This window comes from Cutaneotrichosporon cavernicola, assembly GCF_030864355.1.
Source record: "Cutaneotrichosporon cavernicola HIS019 DNA, chromosome: 3".
Lineage (NCBI taxonomy): Eukaryota > Fungi > Basidiomycota > Tremellomycetes > Trichosporonales > Trichosporonaceae > Cutaneotrichosporon > Cutaneotrichosporon cavernicola.
In genome coordinates, this window is record NC_083395.1 from 1,359,577 (window position 1) to 1,377,578 (window position 18,002).

The 18,002-nt window shown below is 57.5% G+C and overlaps 4 protein-coding genes across 4 annotated transcripts; 2 read left to right on the forward strand and 2 right to left on the reverse strand.

The window, feature by feature from the left end:
- Positions 1-4,616: 4,616 nt before the first annotated feature.
- Positions 4,617-5,276, reverse strand: CcaverHIS019_0305080 (uncharacterized protein; the record flags this gene model as incomplete). Its single annotated transcript, XM_060598962.1, has 3 exons — positions 4,617-4,651; positions 4,752-4,820; positions 5,048-5,276. The coding sequence occupies 3 exons, from the start codon at positions 5,274-5,276 to the stop codon at positions 4,617-4,619; spliced, it is 333 nt and encodes a 110-aa protein (XP_060455703.1).
- Positions 5,277-9,405: 4,129 nt separating this feature from the next.
- Positions 9,406-10,895, forward strand: CcaverHIS019_0305090 (uncharacterized protein; the record flags this gene model as incomplete). Its single annotated transcript, XM_060598963.1, has 2 exons — positions 9,406-9,666; positions 9,720-10,895. The coding sequence occupies 2 exons, from the start codon at positions 9,406-9,408 to the stop codon at positions 10,893-10,895; spliced, it is 1,437 nt and encodes a 478-aa protein (XP_060455704.1).
- Positions 10,896-11,742: 847 nt separating this feature from the next.
- On the forward strand, positions 11,743-14,610 carry YME1 (uncharacterized protein; the record flags this gene model as incomplete). The annotated part of the gene is made up of 5 exons (XM_060598964.1): positions 11,743-12,949; positions 12,987-13,457; positions 13,786-13,980; positions 14,027-14,282; positions 14,316-14,610. The coding sequence occupies 5 exons, from the start codon at positions 11,743-11,745 to the stop codon at positions 14,608-14,610; spliced, it is 2,424 nt and encodes an 807-aa protein (XP_060455705.1).
- Positions 14,611-16,455: 1,845 nt separating this feature from the next.
- HGH1 (uncharacterized protein) lies at positions 16,456-17,961 on the reverse strand (the record flags this gene model as incomplete). The annotated part of the gene is made up of 5 exons (XM_060598965.1): positions 16,456-16,667; positions 16,708-16,819; positions 16,861-17,175; positions 17,209-17,574; positions 17,608-17,961. 5 exons carry the CDS (start codon positions 17,959-17,961, stop codon positions 16,456-16,458), a joined length of 1,359 nt encoding a protein of 452 aa, XP_060455706.1.
- Between the last annotated feature and the right edge of the window lie 41 nt (positions 17,962-18,002).

Consider the following 18,002-nt stretch of genomic DNA (forward strand, 5'->3'; position numbering starts at 1 on the left):
CATGACCAACTCTATTAATGCATTCCTGTTGATGATCCTCGACTAGCGCAAATTGGTTTGAATTGCAAGGGTGATGGTTCAAAATCTCAGAGACGCGTCGCGAAACCTGGGAAAACTCAATCCTCGGCCCGGTGGAATCTCACAGATCTAGCACCAAACATGAAAACTACAGCCTGGGAGCAAAATGCCTGAAATCCCGGAATTGAAGTGTCGTGTCGTGTGTCGAGCGTCGCCATCCCCGCCTCCCAAGCGTGTTGTCTGGCCCAAGATCGAGCTCCAGCGGCCTAGTGAACTGTAAGCAGGGTTATCTTGTACCATTAGGCGGGGCGGTCGCGTCGTACCCATCCCCGAAGCTAGAGTATCAAACCTCGTCGTACTGTCGTAAAACTCGGTTCGCGTCCTGTGCCGGCATACCGTGACTCAAGCTCAAGCTTAATGGAACGGGGCACAGCCAATGTTGGACTCTTGTGGATAGATGGCGTCGGGAACGGCTGCTACGTCCTCAAAGCTACAACTACGTGCAGGGTAGAGGCGCGATGGTGGGTTGGGGCTCCCTGGGCCAAGTTGAACAATTCGGGGTTGCAATGCGGCCGTAGTTTAGTGGCCCCTCACTACCTCGCTACCTAACTCGGCCGTAGTCTCCCACGCCCTCGCCCCGATTGCCAACCTACCCCGCAGCCCCAAGTGGGCACGGATAAGGCGGAGCGCACCACCGGACCGGTCTTGCGCAAGCTGGCCCATGGCCCATGCACGAGCGTGCTCCACTGCATGTGTATCGGGAAAGCACATCACTCCATAGGCCCCGGCACAATGTTCATGCCCTAATGAAAAGCCGAGCCAAGAGATGAAAGCACTGAGCAGAAGCACCCTCGGACCTTTGCGGCCAGACTTACAGTACGCAATACACGACGCCACTAGGGAAGACGCATAGAAATTCGCCAGAGCTTTTTTCCGTGGCACTGAATATGGATGCCGTTACATATTGCATTAGCTCCAGGACGGACTTGCAGGAGCTTAGGACTATTGTTCAAGTTCCAGGAAGCGAAATCTAATACTCTAGTCGAATTGAGGAGCTAGGTTCTCAGGACGTAGATAAAAGTGGTGGCACTTTGTAGGCACCGGCTGGTAACCATTCAAGAGTTGCAGATCATGCGGGGATCGGATCTGGACACGGGAGCGGGCGTGGTCACCCTTAGTTGAATAAGTACCGCTAGTATATGGATAGTGAAAGAATAATCCGAGCAAGTGGGCTGACGTTGGGGCTGCTTGCACTTTATAGTAACGAGTTGGACAATTCCGCGAAGGGGATGCGAGGGCGATATGTATTCACATATTCTCTGATCGGTGCAAGGGCTCAGCACACCGCGCCTGTCTTGGCTCGACCTATCTTACACCACTTCGCCCCCCCCCCCCCCCTCCCACCTTCCTCGCACTGCATTGCGCTCCACTGCACTGCGCACGCAATGAGCGCTTTGTCACTATCCGGGCCTTGTCCGGCGGCGGGTCCGGTTATTGCAGATGGCTACTGTCTCATAGCCTGTCAAGATTCCAACCCCGCTTGTGAACATTTTGGCGGTAGACGGATCTTGTCATCTGACCATTCAGAGACATCATAGGGTGATGGCGGTCGGCGAGGAGACAGCTGCCAGGGAGTAGGGAGTAGGACGGCCGGCGATCCTGGCCAGATTGCTTCCATAGACGACAAAAGGTCGCCCTGCATCTTGCATAATATTCACCCTCTTCCCTACCTAAATTTCGATGAGGGGGCGAGCAAGTCTCAGACTGACCTGTTCAGCCCGCTTATACCTAATTGTGTTTGAGGGGTCACCCATCTTCCGCCATCGACAAAGGACAATGCATGGGAATCGCAAAGGGGGGGAAAGGCTGGAGGTCAATGGGACAATGCGCTCGGAAAGTAAAGACACAATAAGGCTCGGTGTAAAGCATCGAGACATTTTTTTTCTGCTTCCTGGTCCCGAACTGTTGCAATCCTCGACGCGCTTGGTACGTGCATATGCACGCTCTGTCTGACACTGTTGCGGATCTCACCGACATTGCTATTCATTGATGGTTACAGTTTAAAGGCCAGGGTGTCCTCATGCTCCACGCGCCAATCTGCGTAGAATGGAAATTTCCAGGGCGAGCACACGGCTGGTTTCTATCAATTAGGCTAGTGAGGTCAGGTTGCAAGTTGCTGATATCAGGCTCAGAACAGGGGCTTCTCCACCCTCCCATCGTTCCCACTCGCCCAAGCCACCGACGTGTTCAGAGGCCCGATCTGCCATCTAGCATTCCTTGAGGTCACCGAGGTCTCTACTATTCAGTAACGGTCCATCGCCAGTCACTGGCGAGGCGTCTCGTGGCGCCGAAACTCTGACCAGGTTTGGAGGCGCATTCGGCATTCTAGAAGCCGTCTCCGTCACTAGTCACCAGTTTCTATGTCTCTCGCCCATTCCATGTGCCCTTGCGATGGAGAGCACCGGCCCCCACTGCGTATTTTCTGGACCTCGCACGTCGTACTCGCCACGGCTCTGGTGCGAGCTTCCGCGGTTTTACAGAGTGGAGACTGGTTCCTCAGCCACCCGATGATAGGGACAACAAAGGTACTTTGGCCACGGCAGCGTCGTGCTTCATCTACCGGCACGGCATTTTCTGTCTATTAGGGCCGCAGTCTACTGTCTACCTTCTGGGCGACCAGCCGTCCGTGCATGCTTCCGTCGCGTTGACTTTTGCATCGTCGTCAAGTCCAGCCTAACGGGCCCACCACCACCAGACCCTCTGTCTCCCTTGTCAATGCAACCTTCAATAGCCGCTGATTGAATGCCGAACCCCTTTGCATCCTGCATTCCCTTTTCTAACCCCATCCTGGTCGCACTGATCGATACTAGTAGTTTAGGAGTTTAAGGCTTAGTACCACGCGCTTCGGGTCAGGCAAAGTGACACCTCAGACCCAAAGAATGCATGCACCCTCAAAGCCAAGTTTGCCGGACAAGGCGACCCAATCCAATTTGGCACCTAGAGGAAATATTGAAATATTCACCTTTTGATGCCCCGGCTTTGTGGCTGACGTCGCACTCTTGGAATTTTGGATGAGTTTTTCATTTTCTCCTTTTCCCTCCCCCCACAAAGCGCGCAAGCCACGGAATTTCTCGGTTATGCATAAATATCAGGACGTTAATAGAGACTAAATTTACACTCTTCTTGACGCGAAAAATATGTTGCCGGCAGAATGTGACGTATTTCAACCAAAACCGATCACTTTGAGGGTGGTTGTGGGCTGACAGGGGTTGAACCGGAGAGAGTACGACTTGCATGCCGGCTGGCCCGGTTTGCCCGAATGGCCAGATCGTCACAGCAACGTTTCAATGCATCTCTCGCTTGGCATGTTATTGTCTCTACATTCCTCCCCCCACTCTTCTCGAGACGGGTGTCACATTGGACAAGCTCTGGGCCGTAACAGCAGGGAATGCATCCCGCTGAGAGCCTTTGCTGCCTTGTAGATCACCTGTTTACGTCTTCACAGGCCGTCCAGACCTCCAGGTCTCTACGAGCGACAAACGGGTGACAACGAAATAGGTACTGCGGGATGTTAGGTCACATTAGGCGTCGTTAGCAGATGCCACAAGGCCACAAACTTCATTGCATCAGTCAGCCGTGTAGATCGGGTCCCCGATCTGCTGGCACCTCCACTCAAAGGCTGATCTTCCGGTTCTCACCCCCCGATCTCATCCCTCAATGCGGACATGCGGACCAGGCTCGTTGCTCTGCACCCCGTATCTGTAATCTGGACGGTATGGCGGCTGTGTCCGCCGGAGTTATGGCCGGGCGGCGTGCCGTTTGCCGATGTACAGTGTCGGTGCGTGAGAACCAGGGAGTAGGAATACAAAAGTGGCCAGAGTACGCCGTGACTGACGCGCGGACACTGCTGCGACGTGGCTGAAACTGGGGGGTGAGCCTTGACACTGTCATCAGGTGAAGCAGCGCCGCCAAAGGCAGTAGCGGTGGCTGTTGTGCAGTGGTCTGTGGTGAGAATGTGAGTGAGAGTTGTTCACTGGGTGGATTGCCATGGCGTCAACAAAGCGGTCCGTGTACTTGCCCAGCCTTTGGGCTGTGCTTCACTGTCAACCAGATCCCACTCTAAACCAGCTTCTTATCTCCATTTGCTGTTTCAGCGTGAGGTCTCCCTTCCTCCGCATCCTCATCAACCGAATGAGCTCTGCGCCACCGCCGAGAGTGGTGGTAGTGGTGGTATGAAATGAGCTTTGTCAAGGTCAAGACGATCGACGCTTGAGCGTGAGGGAACAGGATTTGGCTTCTCATCAGGTGAGCACGGGCGCAATGGATCCAGCCAAACCTCGCTGGTCACCGAGCACCGACGAGTCTGGATCGACTTGTGAGCTGACCATGCTTCTCACCGACTGACTCAAATTAGCCAATTCTCATCCATGACTGCAGCGCTCGAGCCGCCCACACACACACACTTGTACCCATTTACGCGCACACGCGATTCACGAGATGGCAAAGTGGCGTTCTTCTCTCTACACCGGTTGAATTTGAGGCCTTAGATGGCGTTCCTCGCACCCCCCCTCCCGCCCCTCCCTCCATTCTCCACACATCTACACCATGCAGTTGAGCCCCTTGTCACTCGCCTCTGACAATCAGTGACTCCGATAACCATGGTTCGTCTCCGATCACGAAGCACGCCCACACGCGGCAGCACACGGGCCGTCGATGAACACGCACTCACTTACTCTTCTGCAAAAAGAGACGCCGTCTCAGCCACAGCCTCACCGCCCTCCGTGCGCCCCATACCGCATTAGCTGGTCTCACACTGCTGCGTCTTGATCGGATCGGAGGACCAACCAAAGAGTGACGGCGGCCTCAGCATTCCAGTCGTCGCCAGTATCCGAAGAGATGCAATTGCAAGCCCAGTGATCTCCTGAGGACAGGAGCACACGAGGCAGACAGGCACTGAGAATACCAAGCCAGGTTCTTGGGGAGGGAGTTGCTGGTTGTGGACTGCGCGCTACGGCCAACGAGCACTAACAGGTACTAGCGCCGGAACTGTCAGTCGACGTGTTCTGGACCTGTGGCGCGTGCTTACCGCCGGGTGCGACGAGGACGGGGACACGGGCGGCTTTCGCCGGGAGAAGCCTTGGCTCGCCTCCCGCGACCCCCGTGAACCCCGGGGTCCCGCGACGATAAGGGGCGAGATTGAGTGCGAGGCATGCAACGAGGTGCGAGGAGGAGGCATAACGCCCCGGGACGGGAAGCATGGCCTGAGCGTAACTGCGCCGTTGAACCGGCCGGTTGCAAGTAGCGTAGATGGTGGTGAGCACAAAGAGCTGCAGGTAATCACACGTTGCATGTCGACGGGAACCTCCCGCCAAGTTGAGTTTGGGATGCGCATCAGCCACTCTCTGTATTGCTCCGCAAGGGTGTCGCTCACCATCTCTTGCGTTTCTGATCTCTGTAAGAGCGCCACTGAGTTGCAGTCACGACTGGTACCGGTGGCTATGTGCCCGAGCTCCACTGCCCTCCTTTCGACGGCCGGACAGTCATCCGGCCGAATCCATTGTCACGCAGGAGTCGAAGGGAGAAGGGAGAAGGGAGAAGTAGGACTCGGCCCCTTGTGTGTCCTTTAGACGACTTGTGCGTTGTAATCATCCCTCAACCTAAAACGCACAGACGATCCAAATAGTAAATGACCCAACTAGTTTTATTGTTTCCTTTTTTTCTTACCACCAACGGTCACTCCCTTTGATATACTAACTACACCTAGAACAACCCTCATCTAGACCTCGAGCCCGTCCGCTCTGGCCTCAGCTGGAGTCCCTCGGGCTCACCCCCCGGACCTCCTTTAGGCCTTTGGCTAGGCTCTTACTGTCACCGTCCATGCAAACCACTTACCCCGGCCCATCTGGACTACGGCGGGCGACAGTGAACGGTGTCCCAAGGGTACGTATAGCCAGGTCTCGGCCAACTGCTCGCCCCTCATAGAGTGCACACAAGTCTTTAATCCCTTGCGTACAGATATGTAATGTCAGCTCATCCTGCTCTCAACAAACTTTGCCCTCCACACTCACCACCTCTCCTATCCTATCCTCTCCTCACTCCTCGCTCCTCCATCTACCCCTTACTCCCCTCCTCTCCCCTCCTTCTTCCTCTTACTCCTCCCTGCATCCCTTCGCACCTCGAGTCAAGAGCCGCTAGCACGCGAGTCTCGTCTCATCCGACCGCCCGAAAGACAGCGCAGTGCGCTCCTCGACGGCTTTACTTAACTCATCCCTCACTCCAGCCATCTTCACTCTCCTCATCTGAACCAAACCTCCTTGCATTGTCTGCACGTCCACGGCACTCACGAACAACACGAACCCCACGATCCGCATCACGCAAGCCCCTTGTCTGTCTGCTTCGACTTCCAGAGGGCGAACAAGAACAAGACTGGAAAGAATTTGTCCCACTTTCCCGAGCTGGCTCTGTCCTCCCTGTCACCGCCGTGTCCAAAAGGTTGACTTGGACGTCACCGTCTCCTCTGGCCCAACAAAGTGAGTGATCGTCTCCTGCGCCTGTCGTTATCTGCTCCTTCCTTGAATAGTTCAAGTCAGGTGACGGTCGGGCGTCGGCATAACCATGGGATGGTATGGGGCGGAGTTGGAAGGAGGTTTGGAGAGGAGGTGACCACCTGTGCTGGGGGCCTGGCGGAGTTGAGCGCACGCCCACCTTCATGGTCGCACACAGACATAAGACGTCAAAGGCGATCCATCGTCACTACTCCACACGGCCCGCGGCCCGCGGTCCCAATGTTACCTCCCCCCCCCCCCTCCCCACACACACACATCTGTTGCTACTTATCCGGCGCCGGAACCGGAACACACTTCACCTTCCTCGACCTTCCTCGACTGTTTCCTTGAAGCTGGTCTCTGGCGTCTGTGCTGTTTGATTGCTTGTATCTTATTCTCTTCACACTTGCTTGACTCTCTTACATCTCAAGCTCCATTCTCCCTTTCTTCATCTCTCTTCTTCACAATCTCAACCACTTGATTCGCACTCAAGCCATCTCGGCGACGTCCGAGCAAGTCACCCGAGTAAGCCCCTTGGCGCATCACCTCCACTTTCTCCTCCCCTGCCGCCACCACCACCCACCCTCATCCCATCCGTGATTGCCCCGCGCTCGGCCCACTCGTTCCACCGTCTCATTCAGCCCCACCCACAACACTGCATCGTGTCGTGTCGTGTTTATTGTTTACTTGGTCACGTCGGTGGTGGGGCGAGCGAACCAGCTGTGACCCCACGAGCGAGGGCGGTGAGCACATAAGAAGGTGGCCGCTTCCCTCGTCAACAACCATCCCACCTTGCTTCTCGGTTCACTCACCACTTCCTTCTATCCCCCTATATCATCGCCCGTCTCCTCTCCATGGTCTTGTGGCTGGCGATTTTTTGTCTCGGCATCTCGTTCTTCTTCTTTATTCCCTCGGCCATCGTTTCCCTTATCTCTCTGTGATCAGCACCCTCTACACTCCACGTTCATTACCCCCTCCCCCCCACACTCCTTATCATCAACGTACTTTATCAAGGACATTCGCTTACCCAATAGACTCAAGCCAACACCATCATCATCCGTTCCTTATCAAGGCCGAGCTAGACTGGTACTTGCCCAAGCTCTTGATCTCATTCCAGGCCGGCGAGAAGCGACATCCAAGTGAGTGGCACATGTCTCGGTCCCAATCACCAGTGTGGGGCCTTCCTGCTCTTCAAAGCGGGACGCGTCTCGCTTCCCTTGAGGGTCCGCTGGCGCCACACTTTCAAGCCTTCCTCCTGGAGGGAGTACTGGTGGCGTTGCCTTTCAGTGGAGTCACCCTCCACGTGCCACCTTCTGAGGCAACCCGGTGGTCACCGACAGCCGGCTGAATCCGGCGTGGTGTGGAACTACGTAGGGAACTGGCTTGCACGCCATTGCCCGATGCTCGTTCATGTGTTGTGGGATTGGGCCTCGGCTGGCTTGACCCTCATTTCTTAATTGTGACGCGCGCTGGTCTTGCCACTTTAGAACTAGCACGGTCGTTCGCGATTAGGCCCGGTCGGACATGACCATGCTTCTGTGCTGTGCCCATGTCGTATTGATTCGCGCTAACATGGTCTAGTTGGGTACGGCCCCTGTTAGGCGTTTGCTTTCCTGGCATCCGCCGATTACGCACACCTCGCATCACGTTGGCGGGCCGACAGTTTGAACGTATTCTGAGCAGGGTGAGTTCAGAGATTCCATCCACAAACTCGTCCCCCTGAGATTTCTGGTTGTGGGTTTGAGTTTGGGTTTGCGGGGTATAGAAAGTTTAGAAAAGGGGATTTTCCGGGGGTCCAACATCAGGGTTTTGACATCTCAATGGTGTGGTGAGTTTGTGAAAACTTGACCCTCCCTGAAATCTCTTGTTCGAGTTTTCATTTAATGATTGATTTTGCGTTACCCACAGAGTCGCGGTTTTCGTGTCTGAGTTTTCTCTTGCAGGGGCACTTGGGGTTGAATACTCCCCTGGCGCCAGCAACGGGCAATGGTCTGGCGACACTTCCCTGCCTCGTACGCATGACGGGCAGTTTGGTCGCCCTCAAGTGACCCTACCATACATGCACCCTCTCAATGGCGCTGCCTGTCTCCCCCTCCCTGGCCTGCCGCTCCTGTTGCGAAACGGTCCCGACCTTGTGGGCTCGCTGGGTCGCACCCCAGTTCACTTGGTTGCACCCAGCCCCTGGCCCTCCCTCCCCTTGGGACTCGCTCCCACTGTACCATCCTCCTTTAAAGACCTCTAGCAGGTCACTCCCCTCGAGTCTTGTCCTCCTCCCAACGCTCTCCCTCGCCAATCCTCCTCTACATCTGCGACGCGCGCGCAGCTTCCTCCCTCTCCCTCTACCTGTCTCTGGCGAACGACACGCTGGAACTCGTAGAACTGCGCCAGCTTCCAGAGCTTGACTGCCTCTCGGGAGCGCCCATCACATCCCGCCTCAGCCTGGCGCGTAGTGTGGTCGGCCCAGTCTTGTAGTACATCTCTCTCTCTCTCTGTCTCTCTCTCTTCGCGTTGTTGGCCATCCACTCGTTTACGACCCGCCACGCATTGTGCTTTGCTCACGACTTGCATCAGCATCTCTATCCTCTCTCAACGTCATCAAGTCTTTCCCACTCATCCTACCTCCCGCAGCGGCACTTAGATCAGCGACGCGTTCACATTCCACCAGTATTCAAGTGTCACGCTGTCATCAACCCCCCCTCCCCCTCCCGACATAACGCCAACGCCACTCAACAGCCCGGCACTCTTTCTCACGCCTCCTCGGTGATCCGTCTCATAACGGTCATCATCTCCTCCATCCCGGGTCATCATACACCTTCTCGTCGCCTTCCATCCATTACCTATCATGCCCCCCGCACCACCAACCAAGTTTGCCCGCACATCCATCGAAGGCTGGAGCCGCAAGCGCTCCGTCTCACCCGCATCGGCAGCACCACCATCTCGCAAGATGGTCTCGTCCGCCCTGCAGCCGAGCCCTGAACTGATCAGTGGCACGTCCACCCTTGTGTCCGAGCCACAGCAGTTCGTCCCCAAGCGCTCAGATGATGGTTACTTCTACGAGGAGGAGTACCGCGACGAGCACCTTGCGTGGCTGTTCGAGATGGAGGTACGCGTCACCCAGTCACCTTGCACATCAACCCAATGCTGACACCATCACAGCTGCAGACGCTCGCCCAGCCCGAGCTCATGGACCAACAGCCAGAGCTTCAGTGGCGCATGCGGCCGTACCTGATCGACTTCATCATCGAGATCCACCTCCAGTTTAGGCTGCGCCCCGAAGTGTTGTACCTTGCGTGCAACATCATCGACCGCTACGTCTCGCGACGCGTCGTCTACAAAAAGCACTACCAGCTGGTGGGCTGTGCTTCGCTTTGGATCGCCGCAAAGTTTGAGGACTCCAAGGAGCGTGTCCCGCTTGTCCGCGAGTTTTACGACATGTGCTGCGGTGCATACGAGCAGTCGGCTTTCATTCAGATGGAGGGTCACATCCTCACCACCATCCAGTGGGCCATCGGCCACCCCTCCGCCGAGGCTTGGCTTCGCCACCTCACCATGGACCCTTCAGCAGCCCTCAACGAGGACGCGACTGTGTCGTCGATGGCTCGGTACCTCATGGAGCTCACCCTCTACCGCCGCGAGTTTATCGGTGTCCGCCCTCACGTCATCGCATGGGGAGCCCTCCGCCTGTCCCGTTACATCCTTGACCAGGACGCGAAGAAGCCGGCCCCAGACTTCATCACCCCTTCGAATGACGCCGCCGCCACGCGTGTCGCCGAGGCGATCGACAGGACCTTTGTGGACGCCCTGAACGATGTACCCCTCGCGCTGTCGGAGATTGTTGTTAAGAAGTACGCCATCGGGTGGCACAACCGAATCTCTGGGATCGTGCGCCAGTTTTACCGTAACGGCAATCGTTACCGCCCCTACCCCGAGACCCCTTGTACCCCTTACTCGAACGGCCTCCCCACGCCAAGCCTCACTCCCTCATCCTGGGGGGGCAAGCGTGGCGCCATGGCTCGGACCAGCCCCAGCCCTGGTGGCTCGTACAGCTGTTCCTCTTCCGAGGCGGGGGATGAACCCATCACCCCAATCACGCCGCTCACCTCGCATCCTGGTACCATCGTCGACGTCGACTACGTCTCGGCCAAGGACACCACGTTCGTTACTGGCAAGGACGCCCACTACGTGGCGATCAAGGAGAACATCGCACCCTCCGGGTCATCTGCTAGTAAGGCCATGCCCCCACCGTCGGCGTACCAGGCGCGGCCAGCGCTCCATGCTCTCCCAAGCTCGCTCGCAATCCCGCAGCGGGCAGTGCGTCGGCTAAGCAGCTAGTCTGCATAGGTCATCGGCCATTCATTCCACCCTCGGAATTCCCCACCCCACAACATTTTGCATTGGTTTCATTTCACGTACGCAAGCATCATTCCAACATCACTACACCCACCCCTCACTCAAACCGAACCTTTCTGGCGACGACCCCCAAAACGCGTCTACTGCCATACCATCGCACGCGACGCGCCGTCAGTTTGGCAACGTTTTCCCTCCTTCACCCAACAGCCGCATCAATCTGCGCACCGCCTCCCAATCTGTCATTTGTAGCGTTTCTCTCAAGCTCCTGTCGTCTTCCCTCGGATCGATGTCTGCGCCATGACCCCGACTGCATTCCGACAGAGGACGGCAAATCATCTGGCCCGTTCTATCAATACAACGCATCACACATTAAAGTAGTTGAGGCGTCCCCAACTAGCTCGCCCGATAATCCGGTGTTGGTGCGTAGCGTAAGCCGCGCCTCAGATAGAGATACCTTTGCTCCCATGTATCATTCAGGTTAAAGTAGAGTAGTAAAGAGCGAACAATTACCCGAGATATCGAGATATAGATTCAATGCAAGCAGTCTCTCCTTTGATCAACGTAAAGAGTAGTTTGAGTGGCATGGTGGCGGTGGCATGGTGCATGGTGGTATTGTCGTCAAGAGTCGTGTTGACGGAAGCAAATTGTTCCAACTTACAGAGAAATGGAAGACTAGGCCTGGAGGCCTGGAGAATAGCCAAAGGAACCTAAATGGGAAGGGACACGCGTCTTGTATGAATGATCACTTGCTCACCTCTTGTCAACAACTCAACCTCTCACCTTCCTTCCACTCATCATTCTCCTTCTGGTCAGCCCGTGCGCTAGAACAATGGCGCTCCGACCCGCCGGGCTAGACATCATGCGGGCCCTGTGTCGCCGCGACGCAGCCCACTTGGTGCGCGTCGGCCTCGTCCGCCCGTTGTCTTCTTCGTCTTTCCGCTCTGGCCTCTTCTCTCGCAAGTCCGACAAAGACGTCGCCGCTCCCGTCTCCGACTCCTCCGTACCGAACATCACTGCCCAGGACCTTGCCAACGCTCAGGCCCACCCCATTGACGGCCAGCCCCTCACCGACTTCCAACGCCGCATCGCAGCCCTCGAGACTGACGCTCTTGAATCCCGCTCCAGCTCCGATCCTAAGCTCCAGATCGCGCTCCTCCGCGCCCTCGCCGAAGGTGGCGAGAACAACGGAGTGTGCAAGTATTACGAGGCCGTCGCCTTCGCTGAGCCTGGCTCGCCCGAGGGCTCCGATGCGCTCCTTCGCTCCAACGAGGCGTTCGAGCTCTACTCGCACGCTCTCGCGTACACTGGTCGCCTCGGTGAGGTAGCGTCTGCCACGCGCCACCGCGACGAGCGTATCGGCGCGCCTGTGGCCTCTGCCTCCGACGTTTTAAGACATGTTACCAGCGCCACCGGTGCCGCTGCCGGTGTCGCGTCCACCTCCGCTGCTGCCTCTTCTGCTGCCACCCACCCGCCGCCGGCCTACGCTTCTGCCACCCCGTCCGCTCCTCCGTCAACTGGTTCATACCCTCCGCCTCCTCCTCCACCACCTTCCCCGCCCACAGGCGCGGCCACGGGTGCCACGACTGGCCCCGGCTCACCGCTCCAGCCTATCTATGTCCAGCTCGCCCCGAACTCGCCCCAGACCAACACATGGCGCGTCCTCCGGTACCTCCTCGGTTTGCTCTTCTGGGGTTTCGTCATCTTCACCATCATCTCGATGGTCATGGAGAACACTGGCTTGCTCAAGGCCGGGCCCGGCCCCGCCGAGTTTGAGCCAGAGGAGGGTAAGGCTGTCAAGTTTGCCGACGTCCACGGTGTCGAAGAGGCTAAGCAGGAGCTCCAGGAGATTGTCGAGTTCCTCAAGAACCCCGAGAAGTTCTCGACCCTGGGCGGCAAGCTTCCCAAGGGTGTCCTGCTTACTGGCCCGCCCGGTACGGGTAAGACGATGCTCGCTCGCGCCGTCGCCGGCGAGGCCGAGGTTCCCTTCCTTTTTGCTTCTGGCTCGTCGTTTGACGAGATGTTTGTTGGTGTTGGCGGTGAGTATTTTCTGCTCTGTGAAGGACTAACCTTCAGCCAAGCGCGTACGCGAGCTCTTCGCGGCTGCCCGCAAAAAGGCGCCGGCCATTGTGTTCATTGACGAGCTCGACGCGATTGGCTCGAAGCGCTCCTCCAAGGACCAGCATTACATGAAGCAGACTCTCAACCAGCTCCTCGTCGAGCTGGACGGTTTCGAGCAGAGCGAGGGTGTCATCATAATTGCTGCTACCAACTTCCCTCAGTCTCTTGATAAGGCCCTCACCCGTCCTGGTCGTTTCGACCGTCATGTCGTCGTTCCCCTCCCCGACGTACGCGGGCGTATCGAGATCCTCCGCCACCACATGACCAAGATCAAGCTCGCGCCGAACGTTGACCCTGCTGTCATTGCTCGCGGTACCCCCGGTATGAGCGGTGCGGACCTCTCCAACCTCGTCAACCAGGCTGCGGTCAAGGCTGCGCGTCACAACGGCCAGGATGTGACTCTCGATGACTTTGAGTGGGCCAAGGGTAAGTTTTGCCGTGTTCCTCGCGGATCGACTGTTGGTTCCGAGCGCGTCAGTATGTCACATCGGTCACTGTTTGGTTGAGCAGTGACTGTGCGTCATCGGCGGCCGGCGGCGACGGCGGTGACTGGCGGTGACAGTGGTCACGACTTGCGTCTCTCTGTTGGAGACGTACGATACCGTAATTAACCGCGTGTCACGCCGACTTGACACAAGCCCTGTGCCTAGGCCTCGACGCTTGTTACAATTGTCACTACTTGTCACCATGATATGACACGCGCGGCGAACATTGCGTCGCAGTCACGCATACCTCGGAAATAACTAACGTCCAGACCGCATACGCATGGGCGCCGAGCGCCGCTCGCACTTTGTCACCGAGGAGGCCAAGAAGGCCACTGCGTACCACGAGGGTGGACACGCGCTCGTTGCACTCCACACCCCTGGCGCGGACCCACTGCACAAGGTCACGATCATGCCCCGCGGACGTGCGCTCGGGATCACGTTCCTCCTTCCCGAGATGGACAAGGGTGATTTTGTTTCCTGTGAAATGCGCCAGTCGGTAGCTGACAACAGACTCGCGCAACCGCAAGGAGTACCTTGCAATGATTGACGTTGCCCTGGGCGGTCGCGCTGCCGAGGAGCTCATCTATGGTGAGGACGGCACCACGTCGGGTTGCTCGAGCGACCTGGTGAATGCCACCAACGTCGCGACTCGCATGGTCCGGACATTTGGCTACAGCGACAAGATTGGTCTGGTTGCGCACGGCGACGACCAGTCGCGCTTCCTTTCGGACCAGACCAAGGACCTGATCGAGAGCGAGATCAAGATGTGAGTAACTCGCCCCAGCACCGCTGACCGTAGTTTCCTGGACGACGGTATGACCCGCGTGCGCCACCTCCTCAAGACGCGCGAGGACGAGCTTCACACTCTTGCTGCCGCTCTCATCGAGTATGAGACGCTCAATCTGGACGAGGTCAAGCAGGTGCTGCGCGGCGAGAAGCTTAACCGGCCCGGCGCGTCGGGTAGCGCGCTTCGTACCAAGGCGGAGGAACAGGAAGCGCTCGACAAGGCTCTCGACGGCAAGCCGGTGTCATCCGGCAATGGCCTTGTCCCTCAGCCTATTCCTGTGTCCCAAGACGCCACGCGCGAAGTGTAGTGCCAGCACCACTGACTCGCATTACCATCACTAAACGCCCTATGGGGCTAGAGTAGACCCCAACTCATTGCATGCATACATCTCTAAACCCAGGCTAACAAGGCCCGAGGGTGTACGTGGTGCCGAGTTGGCGTAGGGACGGGTTTGTGGCAAGAACAATGGTGCATCCCCCAACTCAATCTCAACGACGGCTATCACATCCCCGAGATCCGAAAATAGTTTGGTGCCCGGTTATGGTGGCGTTGGCGGCTGATTTTCAGATCGCCTGCGCCACCAAACTGAATTGGACGCCGTACAAGAAGGTCGCTCTGAACAAAAAACGGCTTAAAATGAACTGGGCTTAGCAGAGCTCAGAAAGCCACATGTAGAAGCCCACCAACGCCAAATCTGCACGCGTCACATCGAAAGTCGCGGCGCCAGGGATTTGGCGTGATGTAGGGCCCGCTAAACTGGTGTTCTCGTAGCCCGGCGTCGGGGGTATGCGACGGTCTCTCCCGCGTTTGCGAACCAACCATGAGGGCCGAGGGGCGCTAGGCGTTGAGAACCCAGTCCACGCAGAAAGATGCTCCACTGAAGTGCGAACGCGAATACCTCTGAATGGTAAGCCCTAGTCCCCTATCAATGAAGGGCTCAGAGGATGGATGACCGACATAGACCGTTTCCAGAGGCTGGTCGACCGAGTGCGACTGGCGACTAGGATGGTTGTCATCGCTCGCTGGTAACCGATGGAGACACGGTAGGAGTGAATCCGAACCGATCCGGCAGGCTGTGGAGGAGATGTGTGAATGCTCCACCACCAATAGGAATAGCCTCGTCCTGCCTCTCCATTCGCTAAGACACTTTCGCGCGACGTCTCATCCTACGTTGCCACCTCACACGACCGTCTCAGCTGACCGGGAGAATGGTGGAGTGAGATCGCGGCTGTTGCTAGGCGGCCATTATGAAACGTTTCGGCCTCGTGTTTCGGGCTCCGATAAGCCGGCCAGTATCATTCCCCGCCTCCCTCGGAATCCCGTCGCCATTACATCCCTCACCCTCGGAGTCAGAGTCAGAAGTCAGAGTCAAGAGAACTAGTCGGCCTCAATCGCGGTTGGCGATCAGGGCCGCAAATCACCAAATCTACCAGCTCCAATTCCAGCTCCCACGCTTTATTAACAATCGTCCTTCACGGTGAAGTGAGATGAAACCGTGCCGGCCCTCCCTCCCCCACTTGTCCCCTGCCCCGACCTCCACCTCGACATTGACCTCGCAACACCGAGAGTCTATGGCATGTACAGGTTGGAAGGGAAATAATTAGGACACCTTTTTGCAACAATTGTCAGAGATGACGAGAGCATGGTGGAATGTGCGATGGAATGTGCACCCCACTCCTCGTCCGGGCCAGGCACTTGCCACACCAAGACCCAAAGACGCAAACAGACGAGTATTATACAGAGTCCGCTGAAGCTTTGAGCTTGGAGGAGCTTGGAGCCTGGAGCTTGGAGCCTGGGTGCGCACATTGATGCGTTCTGGATCCTGAAGAACAAGCCGTCTGGCTTCCCCACCTTCTCCCGTTGACGATTTTGGGAGAGGTACCGAGCCTAATCGACGCGCTGGCCACAAGACTGGAACGCCACAAAACTCTAACGGCTATGCATAGGCACCAGGCCCAAAACGTCCTCGAAAAGGACAAATATCGCGGCACAAGGTACGTTTTGATGCGTTTTGGGCGTGGTTTTCTGAGACTCGCGCCCAAAATCCACAGGCCCACAGCTGCCCACATCCATGGCAGTGGATCAGGCCCAGTCCGCTTCCGAGACGTGAGTCGTCCCAGAGTCGCGGCCACAGGTCCACAACCTTGTCCACTTAGACCTCTACGACATCCGTCTCGTCGTCAGCCCCCCTCGAAACAAGGTGTTGGATCTCGTCTGCACGAGTCTCGCGGCCCTCATCTCCCTGTAGCAGGCCCACGAGGCGCTCGATGGCGTCCTTGATTTGTTGGTCGGCCTCGTTCTTGTGCGCCTCACGCACGACAAAGTATGTCCCGCGGTCGCGGAGAGCCTTCCGCCCCGTGAAGGCTGGGGTCAGTGCTGCCCTCGGCTAAAGCATGTTACTCACTCGTCGAGAGCAACAAAAGAATCTCCACACACATCATCCGCAGCACGGGGTCCTGTTCCCTTGACTTTGTAGGAGGCAGGAACTGGAGGATCTCGGGGAGCTTCTCCATCTCCTGTTTGTCAGCTTACTCCATCCAACATAGCTGGCACTCACGTCCATGTCGTACTCCTCGGGACCCATGAGCGGAGCCAGCACCCATGGAAGGACATCGACGCCACGGACGGTCCGCGAGGTGTCTGAAGGGAGGCGGACGCGGTCGTGCTCACTCGCCAGGAGCCACGCATGGGACGCCCTGTCCATCGCGCAGTTCTTGATACACCCGAGCGCACCACCGCGGCGGATCGTGTCCAGGTGCTCGGTGTACACGACAATCTTGGCAAGCAGCGGCTCGTCGTCAGGTGTCGTTGCCGATGATGGAGCAGGGAACGCGGGCTGAGGTGTGAGGAGGAGATGGCGGGTCGCCGGGACCTGCTGTCAGCTTGAGACGCCTTCTAAGTTCACCATAGACAGGTTGGCGAACACCGATGCAAGGAAGTGGACCTCGCCCTTGCGTTTTCCTTTGCCCTCCTTAACGCCGTCGCTCGCGCCGTCCTCGAACGCCTGGACGAGGGCACGCACGGCCTCAACCTCGCGCTCAGGCTCCTGCCCAGCCTCCTCGTTGGCGGAAAACTGGGGATCGCGGTACTCGGGGTGGACGGTGGATGAGGCGGAGGCAGCTGCGGGAAGGAACCATGGCGGGTATGCCTTGGCCTTGGGGAGGCCGACGATGGGGATGGTAAGGTTGGCGAGCATGGGCACGAGGCTGGGGTGAGAGGTCAGGTTGGACAGCAGCATCGCGGTCAGGGGGGAGAGGGGAGACGTCGTGTTCTGGGGTCAGCTTTACCAGGCGACGTAGCTCACGGCAGTGTACGACACGAGCCAGATGAGGAATGGCTCGGTGGCGAGCTGGCGCGCAACAGCCAGGTTGTCCGACAGGTTGACGAGGGCCGAGAGCGCATCGTGTGCGATAGCGCCCTGGTCGCGGCACAGGTTGGCGAGGTCGTGGAGGCACTTGACCTTGACGTCGTCAGCCTCGGCGCCCTCCTTGCGCTTGAGGCCCTCAGACTCTCCCGGGAGCGCCGCAAACGAGGACGGGATGAAGGCACTCCGCTTCGAGTCGTTCTTTGGCGTGTGCCCGACAATGTTCTTGAGCGCAATGTGGCGCGCCTGGGGGTTAGGGCTCGAGAGGAACTCGAAAAGCTCTGTGATGTCCATGTTGGTTGCGATGGTGATGGACAAGTGCTTGGTAAGACGTG